The 12,475-nt window shown below is 39.3% G+C and overlaps 1 protein-coding gene across 4 annotated transcripts in view; it reads right to left on the bottom strand.

The window, feature by feature from the left end:
- ABCG2 (ATP binding cassette subfamily G member 2 (JR blood group)) overlaps positions 1-12,475 on the bottom strand; it is a 134,489-nt gene that overhangs the window by 9,028 nt on the left and 112,986 nt on the right. For all 4 annotated transcript variants that reach the window (XM_058295671.2, XM_058295678.1, XM_071215591.1 and 1 more), the window contains 5 exons: positions 10,214-10,365; positions 8,633-8,737; positions 7,564-7,814; positions 2,575-2,657; positions 1,493-1,582 (listed from right to left, as the gene is read on the bottom strand). In XM_058295671.2, the coding sequence (XP_058151654.1) occupies positions 1,493-1,582; positions 2,575-2,657; positions 7,564-7,814; positions 8,633-8,737; positions 10,214-10,365 (681 nt within the window). The remainder of the gene's footprint in view (positions 1-1,492; positions 1,583-2,574; positions 2,658-7,563; positions 7,815-8,632; positions 8,738-10,213; positions 10,366-12,475) is intronic.

Below are 12,475 nucleotides of genomic sequence, written 5' to 3'. Positions count from 1 at the left end.
CCTCAAGGCTAAGCCCAGTCTGCCCTTCATCCCTGCCAGCCGTCCCCTCATCGCCCACCATGTTCGGGCTGGGTCTGCCCTTGGACACCATCCCCATGAAGCCCCATGTGCAACGGCCTCTCTTGCCATTACAGATCTCACTTCTAATGGACTGCCAGGCACTGTGACCCCAGAAGCACCCACTCCAGTTACACAGATTCTCCACATCCTCTGTCTCTTCGGAGAATGCTTCTTTTCCCTTTTCCAACCTGGTTCTTCGAAGACCACTACTGATTCAGTGGTAGTGGAGTCTACTCTTCTTCCCACTTCTTATTAGGAGGAGCTAGAAGGTGGTTTTGCTATTGTCCAAGCTCCACACTGTGGCTTCAGCTCACCAGACTCTTTTTATTTCTTCCATTATAATGTTAACAAAAGAAAAAGATACTTCTTCCTTCAATGATCATACTTTCTAAATACACATCCCTGTCAGCTATCAAATTGAATTTTTCCCCACCCTGGAGCTCAAGCTTCCTTCTCTTTCAGACATCTTTCTCCTGTGATTCCAAACTCTTCATCCACTGTCTTCAATCTGATGATTCCTTTCCTCAGCAGGTTATCATGGCAAACCTGCTCCATTTTTGGAAAACACAACACACAAAAACAGCCCACTCTTTATCGTCAGGCTGCCTTCTGGCTCTTTCTTCTCCTCCTTCCACTGAGAGCTAAATTTTGCCTGTATTGTTTGTCAGCTTAACTTCCCCTCTTCCAAGTTACTGCTCAACCCACCACTTTCAGTCTACCAAGTCTCTCAAACTATTCTCACCAGGGCCACAATGACCTATTGCTAAAAACAAAAGATACAAATATACTTTCAACCTTCAGGCCCTTTATTGCTTAGTTTCTCTGCAACATTTGGATTTGCTTCCCAGACCCTATTCTTTTTTTTAAAGATTTATTTATTTACTTTTTAAAAAAATTTACCCTCCCCCTTCTCCAGGGTTATCTGGTTATCTCATCTGTCTGCTCACAGTTTGTTCACCTTCTCCAGGAGGCACCAGGAACTGAACCTTGGATCTCCCACATGGGAGGCAAGTGCCCAATGGCCTGAGCCACACCCACTTTCTGTGGGCTGCAGCGTCTGCTGACTTGTGGCATCTGCTGGTTTAGGTGTCTACTTGTTGCTACGGGTGCGGTGTCTAGCTTATTGTGATGGCTATGCCATCTGCTCTTCTTCTCAAGGAATCACCAGGACCCGAACCTGGGACCTCCTGTGTAATACACAGGCACCCAACTGGTTGAGCCACACCCACTGCCCTGCCAGACCCTATTCCTGAAACACTTTTCCCTGGGTATCACCCCCACACTCTCCTGATTTTCTTTCCAGCCTCTATTGCTTTTTCTCAATTAATACTGGCAATCCCCAGGATCCCACCTCGGCCCAATTCTGGATGTGCCCAGTTTGACACATACCCTGATACTGAAGGAGCCCCCCACAGCATAGAGACTTACTCACATAAAAAGCTTTTTCTCGACCACGAAGAGCTCCATGGACGACATGCTGCTGAAACATTGGTTGGTGGTCAAGAAGAAGAGTACCCCAGCTCTGAAATGTGAGGGAGAGAGGACGACAAAAGCACTGCAGTCAATAAAATGCCCTCAGAGCAATTTTCCAGCAGCAAAATTCTTTCCTCAAATCACAACTTATAAAGTTAAACAGACCCGAAAGCAAAATGGTGATGGTGAAAACAGAGAGGAACGCATGAGCCCATCACATCTCTTTCCCCATCCTCTCTGTCTCCTTACTGTGGGACCCCTCAGGTGCCATCTAGAACATACAGCACTCAGTATGGAATTTCAAATAATAAAGTACTAATGACTCCTGATCAAAACTGAGAACTTGCTCCCAGAGATGAGGTTGGAGTATTTTACTTTTTTATAATGAAAAGAAACGGTCACTCATTAGCCCAGTAGGGATTTGATAAATCACCCACACAGGCTACTTTACATAACCTAAATTATTATGGGAAACGGTAGTTAACACAAGCCAAAAATACAAACTACCATATGACTAATACTCCATTTCTCATAAAACATTTTATTTCTCTGGATTTTCCTGAAAAGAGTTTTAATGGCTAGATTACTAGTTCCTCTTTGGAATTCCATTTGAGGACAGGATTCTCAATATTTTTTTTCAATTGCTTCCTGCTACACAATGTGAAGGCACACAGACTGTAGATCCTGTGATATAGCCTATCTTGGGTTAAAAAAAAAAAGAAAATTGGCCTAGCCTCTGCAAACAGTACAAACTATTATAGTTTGGAAACAAGTCAGAGACAAACACAGACCACAGAGAAGATAAGAAGATAAACAATGACAGCTTCAAAAATTATCTCATTGTAGAATAAGCCTGATTCCATTCAGAAGACAATGTATTTCACCTGAGTGAGAAGTTGATTTTTATGATTATTTATTTCAGATTTTTAAAAAAAAAATAGCCTGTGCTTGTCCCAAATTCAAATTATCAATGGATTTTCAAAAAAAAAAAAAAAAAAACTAGCAGCACCTCCTAAAAAATCAAGGTCCAAATTTACTTACCTGTTCTGAATTCCAGTAGGATCATTTTTTAGCCCAAAGAAAATGGTACCTATAACCAGTCCCAGGATGGTTGTGACAATTACCTTTTCAAAAAGAAAAACAAAAATAAAAAAAGGAAAGATTTTTATTTAGAGGTAAAAACAAACACACACCATTTGTTATTATAATATATGTGGTTATGCAATCAGATCTCTCCATTGAGATAAATGGCTTGGTCAAAAGCCCTGGGGGGATACTGTATGCTTTTAGACTGTTTTCTAAATTAAATTAAACATAAAGTCATTTGTAGGATGCGAAACTGACCAGAAAAAAGGAAAACAAAGCAGATTATTGGAAAAGATTCCTCCCAGAGCTTCATCAGGCACTGCCAGTTTTGGGTTCAGGTCAGGCTACTGGGCCTGGGAATGCCATACACAGTAGCATAGTAATGCAAGTACCCTAGCTTCGTAATTGGGGGAATTAAAAAAAAACTCTTAGCCAAGGGGCTTTTAGCCTGGACTCTGAACATTTGTGGCGGCAAGCATGCATTGTTTTACAGCTCAAGAGTTTCATATAAAAACAGGATACCTTTACTCTTAACATGAAAAATAAAATAAATAAAGTTTTAAAAACACACTTTGAAAAATTCTAACAATGGCATACTGCACAAGGAAGCAGGGGTGAACCGGGGCCCACCTATCCAAGACTGAGGAGTGCACGCCTGTGCACTGTTATTGTGGAAAAGTACGTTTTCATTGTCTCCAAAGCATTCTGCCAGCTTCCTCTGAGGGCATCTAAGTGCTTTCATTAGCCATCGCCTCTGTCGCTGCTTCTCCAGCAACCTCAACCAGCAGGGCCACAGCCAAAAGTACAGACCTACACTGTTAATTCTTTGACACTCATACCTACCTTTACCAACCCAATCTGTGTTGCTGGCTCTGAAGAAGACTGGGCAAACATCACTTTTGTTTATAACATGGAACAAATATCTCCTATAAAAACAATTCTATGAGCAAAGAGTTATGGGTACAATAGGATATAATTTATTTGAGGAGATTCCAATTATCCATAAATTAAATCTAAAAGTATAAGGTATGATAATTGAAAGAAAACAAAATATCCTTCCATACATCTTGGGCCTTTCCAAGTTAAAAATAACAACAACGAACAACCCAACACCATTTGCTACAAAAGCCCAGTGGTGGCAAGACTGGAAGAAACTTGTCAAAGACACTTTTGGCATGAAGCAAAAAACCATGGTGGGCAAACAGAATCATGACCTTTGAAGATGAGTTTGTAAAGATAGTAGCCTGGAAGAAATATGATTTAAATGTTTTGCTTACAAGATGCCCTTAAAATCTATTGCTAATAAGGCTTAAAACAAAAAATCCAACCTCATCAAAAAAAAAAAAAAATCCATTAAGCCTGGCATATTTTCAAGGCCCTCAGAATATTCTATACTTCATATCAATGGACCAGGCTTTCAAAAATAAATGATGAAAAACTAAAAAAAATTTTTTTAAATGATGATGACTCTATCAACATGTATGCGTGTACATGTATAAGAGCCTATCCTTTCACAGTATAACTTTTAAAATATTCAGACCTTAAATTTGTATAGAAATGTTCATAATAGCATTATTCACAATAGTGAAAAGGGAAACAACCCAAAGGTCCATCAACAGATATATAGGTAAACAAAGGTATTCCCAGCCAATGGAGTATTTTCCAGTAACAAAGAGGAATGAAGTACTGATGTGCACTATAACATGGATGAGCCTTGAAAACTTCAGCTAAGTAAAAGAAGCCAGACAGTGAAGGCCACATGCTGTAGATTCTATTTATATGAAATGTTCAGAATAGGCAAGCCTATAGAGACAGAAATTAGATCAGTGTTTGCTTAGGGCTGGGGGCCTGGGAGAAAAAGGAGAGTGATTGCTGATGGTTATAGGCTGTTTTGGGAGGTTATGAAAATGTTCTAAAATGGTGGTATTGGTTGTACAACTTTGTGACTATAATAAAAAACAGCGAATTATACTATTAAAAAAATATATCCAGCATTTTAAACTGGATACTCTACATGCTTTATTTCCTTTGCCTTCAAACTTGACATTTTATAATAACAGACCATCAATATCATCATTAGGATGTTTCCTAAAGGTTTCAAAGTTCTAAAAGCATTTTCAAAGTCAGCATTGAACATATTGGGAAAATGACTAATCTTACATAAGTAATTATACCACGCTTTTACAAGGTGGGTCTGTATTATTCTTTCTTGCATAAAGGGTCAAAAAATCCATCTAGACAAATAAAGCACTGCACAATAGAACAGACAGAGCTATGTGTTCTCTGCACCACATCAAAAAAAAGTTTTCTTACTCCTGCCCTAAGCTAACATTCTAGTACAAACTGAGTAAGGGTTAACCCTGCAGGCAGATGCTCCCAGAGAGACAGGGTTCTCTATCTGCCACTGAGGAACCTTGCTGGAATTCCTCCTGCGGCACTGAGATCACTGATAACACAAGTGGGCTAAAGTCACACAACCCCGAGGCACAGGGCCTTGGCTTTGCATCTGGAGGAAGCAAGGCACAAACAAAGGCAGAATCCTGGGGAACTGAAAATAGCATGGAGTTCTCTTCATGCCCTGCCCGGAGCTGCCCAGAACTGCCATGTATGTGACTTGGACAAGACACTTAGAAACACTTACAGAGGTAAAAAAAAAAATTGTATTTCCAAATATATAAAAAAAAAATCTGATGCATAAATAGCACACACACTCACAAACAAAAATCAAGTCTACTACATCATTTCATTGTTGAACAATGGGTAACCCATGTTGATCTTATTTGGCAGACTTGTTACCAAATGACATCAAGTCTATTCTAAAAGAATAAAAATTTATCCTTTTATTGACAATACACGGAAGTACCCATGTTCTGACTGAAATGCCAGATAAAAGCATTAAAAACCCTGGAAGCAATTAGCAGCATGGCTCAAATTGGGATAGGCTCTCTGTATTAATATGTAGAAGGTATCGGCACTGAATTATATATTTGAATGTGGTCAAAAGGGAAACTTTTAGGTTGCACATATGATACTAGAATAGGAACTTTAAAAACAAAACAAAATATAGTACCATACAACACAGTGAACCCTAATATAAACTAGTTTATAGTACAATTATAGGGAAGTGGATGTGGCTCAAGTAATTGAGACCCTGCCTAACACAAGGGAGGTCCCAGGCTTGGGTTCCTCTTGGGGAGGATGGGCAGATGCCCACACCCGGCGCAAGGAGAGCTAGACACCGCAGCCAAGGGCAACAAGCAGATGCCTAAACACACAGGTGCCACAAAGCCAGCAGACAGCACAGCCTGTGCGGAGCAGATGTGGCTCAGGTCATCTGGCATCACCTCCCATGTGGGAGGTCCCTGCTTGGCCCCCAGGGCCTCCTGCAGAAAGGGGAGCAAACAATGAGCAGACAGATGAGAGAACCATCTGGGGGAAGGGTGGGAGATAAACCAAAATAAGTTTTTAAAAATAGTACAATTATAATATTCTTCACCTGTAACAAACCTTGTGTTAATAAAAGGGGGGTGTGGCAGGGAGATGGTAACTCAGTGTTTTCTACATGATTTTTCTATAACCTATAATTTCTCAAATAGAAAAATTATATTATTAAAAAACTTAGATGGCAACAAACTTAAGTATGAAAATTATACATATGTTTTAAAAAGTCAGTAATATTTCATTAGAGTCAACAGCATGCCATCATTCAGTACTCAAGAGAAATTCAATGCCTGATAATAAAAACAACAACATGAAAATAACCAACTAAATTGGTTTCTTCAGAAGGATGAAACAATGTAGTGGAAGCAGTAGTATTTTGTGTGAAGTAGAGTTGAGAATAACAGAAAAATAAAGGAGTAATATCCAACAATTGTCAACAGAGCCAGCCAAATAAGGAAAAGAATCTAACAGTCAATAGCCATAGTTTATTTTATCTCACTTAAGTGTGCTTACCACTTTTGTATAAATTGCAATCTGTTAGATACTTAGTGCTCTCCAAAGATAAGAATCACTAAATAAGGAAGGTCAATTACAAGGAACAGCAAGTGCACACAGGTTGATTCCCAAAGGCAGAGATCAGACCCTCTATGACATTCAGTTGTACTCAGTGATACCTAAGTGAAGGCTTTCCTGACCACCTGATTTAAAAATGCAACCAGGAGAGTGGATGTAGCTCAAGTGGTTAAGCACCTGCTTCCCATGTATGAAGTCTCAGGTTCCATCCCCAGGACTCATAAAAACAAACGAAAAAAACAACTCCCATTAGGGAGTGGATGTGTTCCATAGCTGAGCCCCTGCTTCCCATGTAGGAGGTCCTGGGTTCAATCCCTAGTACCTACTTAAAAAAAAAATGCAACCAGCCCTTCTCCACACCTTTCCCTCTCCTTCCCCTTTCCTCTCTTTTTTCTTTCTCCATCCCATCCCTGCTTAAATTTCCTCCATAGCCCCTTTTAATCATCTACCATACTATACACTTTGTGTCATGTTCTGATTCATTTTATTGTCTTAATTTCTTAAGCAAATAAACTCCATGAGATCAGGACTTTTGTTTCTGCCCATTTTGCTCCATTTGCTAGCCTCCAGAATGCACAAATGATTAAGAAGGACTTGGTGAATAAATCAGTGAGTGAAAGTGTACAGCAACTAGAAAACCCCAAATGTGGCTAAACTTAAAAATTTTTTTAAGTATTTTCTCTAAGTACTACCCATTAGTTTGCCTGAATCAACAAAAATTCTGAATGAAACAGTCCAAGAAAGCTTTTCTTTCATCTACAAAACTTTGTGTTTTACTTCTTCTATTGACTGTTTCTCTATCCCATACTGAATGGTGATAACAAATGGAAGAGTGGGAAGAGGATAAGCATATCCTGACGTTGATCCTATCAGAACCTCACATTTCCACGTAAGTATTTCACGGCATGATAAAAGAATCTGCCAGGTTACCTGAGCTATAGAGGCCTGGGGGTTACCCAGTAAGTTTTTGAATGAACGTTTGGAAACCCATCTGAGTTGATGACAAAAGGAGGTGGCATAGGAAATCTCCTTGAAGGCTGAGCTCTTCTTCTTTTTCTTATCCCTTGAGAGTTCCTCTAACTCCGTTTTCATTTCTTTGAAGAAGGTGGAATTGGCATAAAACTCAACTAATTTTTCTATTATTGGTTTCTCTCTTCTGGAACCTTCTTCAGCTCCTTTAGCTTAGGAATAAAAGTAGATAAAGAAGGTAAACATGATTAACAAGTTAACAATGGCTTTTGCCTATTTTTCTGTTACCCTTTTCTTAGATTCTTCCCTAAGACTTTAACTCTAAAGTTTAAGGATGAAAATTATAGTATCTGTCACAATTTCACACTTTAGAAAAATAATGACTAGTTCCATAAACTTAAAGATACAGAGACCACTAACCTCTCCCTACCTTTAGTATTTGGACCTTGTCGTAATTCTTTTAAAAATAGACTTCTTACCATGGTGAGCTATAATTCATAATATAAAAACCTGGTCCTTACTTTTTAGTATGTGGGAATGCATTAATTACCAAGCTCCTCATTTCAAAACATGATAAAAAAGGGCAGCAGATATAGGCTCAAGTGGTTGAGTACCTGCTTCCCATGTATGAGGTCCCAGGTTCAATCCCCGGTACCTCCTAAAAGTAAACAAACAAAGAAACCAACTCTTATTAGGGAGTGGATGTAGCTCAGTGGTTGCATGCTTGCTTCCCATGTATGAGGTCCTGGCTTCAATCCCAGCTACCTCCTAAAGAAAAAAATAAATAAAAACAATGTGTTTGTTTTTTAATGGAAATCCCCTCCTTTGAATTGATGGTATGCCTGTTAATAAATTAAATCATAAACACACTCAGGATTCATGGACCTACATATTTGACTGGTATCAAACCACTATTTTGACATAAATTCACAAAGCCACATTTGAATGAGCCACCACAATGCCAAGTCAATTAGGGAAAATATCTGTGATCTAAATTTTAAAAATCTGTAAATATAATAGATTTGCATACCTTCACTGTCTTCTTCTGCTTTATTTAATACCACAGCATTGGAGTCTCCATTAATGACGTCCAGGAAGAAGTCTGCAGGGTTATTATAGGACTCACAATGGTAACCTGCAAAAGACGGCAACCCAGGTACACAGACTTGATGGTCTTGAGAAATAGACAACTCGCTTTCAGGGGGTGAAAATGACCAGATGGGGGAGAAAGAATTTGTCACGTTATCCCTTATCATCTTTCTTTCTTCTCCCCTGTTTAACCCTTTCTTTTTATACTTTCAACCACACCATATTTCAAATTTTCTGTCGCCAGGGCAGGGGAGGCGGGAGGGCGTGGAACAGACTCCAAACTGACCTTGGACTCCTAGAAAGTCCTATATTAGTGCTTGGTTCTTACCCTTCATAACTCATGAGACCTGAAACAGCTATCCACATGCTCTGGTGCTTATCTAAATATAAGTCCAAGAAAAAAAAGTTAGGGAAAAAAAAAATAGCCGTAGCTAGGACTTATGCTCCTAGTAAGGCAGCAAGCAAAGCGCAGCCCAAGGACACCAGGGAAAGGCCCACGGTGAGTTCTACTCTCTGAGTCCTCCTACGGACAGTCTGAACAGCAACGCCCACACTTTGCTAGATTGCTTCTCCACCTACTAAATTCAGAAATCCAAATTATCATCTGTTATGCTGCCTCATTCCAATATACAGAACAAATCACCAGAGCAGCATTCTCAAGAGAACATAGCCAGCACAGGACACACAAGCCCTTGAACCTGGCTTCAATTTCTTGTGTGGCACGGTCATCTGAACTCAACTTGGCCTATAGGCTGACTCTGAGGTTCATCTCCCCTAGACTCCCTTGAGCTACAGGTAAGCAAGATTATGTCAAAGGATAGAAGCTAAATAAAAAAAAATCAAGAGTGAGGGAATATTTAAAATTATATTTAGGGTCAGGGAATGATCTATAATCATAACCAAATATTTCTAAAATGAAGCAGACTGCATAATGACCCATGGAAAATCACATATTTCCCATTTGAAAGAAAAAACCAAGCATCCACAATTGTCAAAAGAGTTAACCCATCAGAGTCAGATTTATGATTAGCCATTCTAATGACTCATGCCACTCAGGGCCTAAATCTGCAATCTAACTTAACTAGAAAATTAAGCAGCATCTTCATGAACCCTCATCAAGGCAGACCAATATTATGTGCAAGGGAGGAAAATGATAACATCTGATCAAGAAAACAATGATTTGAGGATATCAATAGACTTTTCCAAAAATGTTCAACTGACAGAATCAGTGGCAATGGAGGCCAACACATTAATTATTGAACTTTCAGGAAAAGGTCCCCAAAATCGGAATAGTTATAAACACACATACCTATGCAATTGGGACAGGAAAGAGACCTAAACAAGAAGCAAGTGCTGCCAAACGAAGAAAATTCGTTTTTCATTAAACTGACCAGAGATGTTTGAATGGTAGAAACTATGGTACTTCTACCCAAAGATTAAACAGCACTCTTGTCCACCTGCCTTGTTCACTTTCGAGATTCTACTAATGAAGGATCTTACTGCATGAAAAGGTCAACCATACCAGCGGATGCAAAGTACCCCAAGGCCTCTGGAGCAGGTCCATGGAACATGAGTCTTCCTGAGGCCAGTAGGGTGAGGCTATCAAACAACTTGAAGATGGAATAACGAGGCTGGTGAATGGAGAAGATGATTGTTCGTCCCTGTTTAGACATCCTAAAGTCAAAAGCAAGAAAACACTGAGTCATTAAACATCCAAAACTTGCATGTCTAGTAAAATACTTTAGTCATGCCTGTAGATCAGTTTTGTTCCTGTCTCCTCTGGATTTTCCCTTATCAATTTCTCATCTCTTATTATCTACCTGATAGGTAACCGAAATTCAAAGACTAGGGTTTCTTCAAGTGTGGTACATGCACTGTCTAGAATCAACTAGAATGCTTATTTAAAACGCAGATCCTGGACATTCTTTCCAGATCCACTGAACTAGAATCTCAGGCAGTTGGTCTAAGGAAACCGTATTTTTAACAAGTACACCTGGTAATTTCTAAGTGCATTCAAGCTTGAGATCTACTATCATGGACTAAACACTAAAAGAATGGTCTTATGCCCCATTCTCACTGATCATTTAGGTCTTCTGGCTCCTTAGGAATTGATCTTCTTTATTCTGCCCTAATAATACACTTAACATTATTACTGAGTAAATATGTCTTTAGCTAAAGACTTTATACATAATCTCAGGTAGATTTTCACAAGATTGTTATGAATCGGTACCAAAATGATTATTACCTTCATTCTACAGATGAGGCTTAAAGATCCATTTTAACATATGGATCCCAGTTAGTAAGCTTATACAGGATTGCCCTGGCTGGAAGAGGAAAAGGCCAGTAGATAAATCATTTGAAGATAACATGGACTGTAATAAAAGTAGCTAAGGGTTGCTTTCTAAGCAAAATAGGAGGCCATAAGCCAGCCTAAAGATAACAAGGAGATGCACAGGAGTAAGCTCAGTGAAGAGAAAGGGTATAGGAGGTAGAAGGACCACATTAAACAAAATCTATCACAGTGAACAAGGTGTGTCTATTCAGGAAATTACAAGTAGTTCAAAGTTGTTGAAGACCAAGGTATGTGTGTGTGTCTGTGTATGTTGGAGTTGTGGGGAAGGGTAGAAGCTAACTAAAGAGACTGCAGCAAAAAATAAGCCAATGATGAACTCCTGTGCTCAGAAGCTGGAACTTTATTCAGTAGACAAAATAAGGAGCTGGGAAAGGAGGTGGATTTGTGTTAAACAGAGCCTTGCCAATCGAGGTTTGGTCTGAGGACCAAGGGCATCAGTATCAGCATCTCCTGTTAGAAATAGTCTTGGATTCTATTCAGAGCTATGGAAACAAAATCTGCAATTGAACAAGATCCAGGCCATTAGAATCACAATAGAGCTTGAGAGAGCTATGTTAGAGCTTTCTGAGTGTGAAGAAGAATCCTTGTGCGGTAACTAGTTGGAAACATAAAGAAAATACTTGCAATATTCCATACCAATTCATCATTCTTTAACGAACACTGTTAATAGAGAAAATATAAAAAGCATAGACATAATCTCTAACTGAATCTGAACTCCACTCCCAGTACTTAGCAGCTTCACTTTTATGTGTAATTGACATCTCACACCTACGTTATCTAAAATTACCCTATCTTCCCATTTTCCCTTTTCTTCTCATCCCAGCATAGAGACTTGCTTGTGAGGGCATGAACATCAGAAGATGTTCGTGACAGGGAGGGGATGCTATGTGAAAGCCATGTCCTGGCGATTTCAAGAATGGGAGAAGGGAGTCCAGAGGGGGTGGAAAGAGAAGTGGCCAGAGTGAGTGGGATGATTGGTTTCATTAAACAAATAATTGACTGAGCAAGTAAATAAAAATATTGAAATAATGGGAGCCAAGTTTCTCATGATCTAAAAAGGCTTTTATAAACATGGAAGCAGTGGAGACAAAAAAGAAAACTGACATGTTAGGAATTGGAAATATAAAGAACTCATGGGTTTGTAAATATATATACACTGACAGATACAGCAAAGGTTACCTTTCCATATAAAAACTACACACATACATACACACACACACGTCCATGTGTTTACTTCCTGGCTCTCTCTGAGAGGGTCTAGAAGCAATGATGCCTAGGCAAAGAACACACTAGGCAGTCAGATATTGGTTTTCCAAATATTCACTATACTGAAGGAACTAGGGCTCCTTGAAGAAACACCTGGCACACAAAAAAGTCAAAGGGGAGCTTGGAATATCTTGTTGCCCATAAAGTAAAGAAACACTTGAGAAA

Source organism: Dasypus novemcinctus, chromosome 1 (genome assembly GCF_030445035.2).
Source record: "Dasypus novemcinctus isolate mDasNov1 chromosome 1, mDasNov1.1.hap2, whole genome shotgun sequence".
In the NCBI taxonomy this organism is placed as follows: Eukaryota; Metazoa; Chordata; class Mammalia; order Cingulata; family Dasypodidae; genus Dasypus; species Dasypus novemcinctus.
This window is presented reverse-complemented; position numbering and strand designations above follow the sequence as displayed.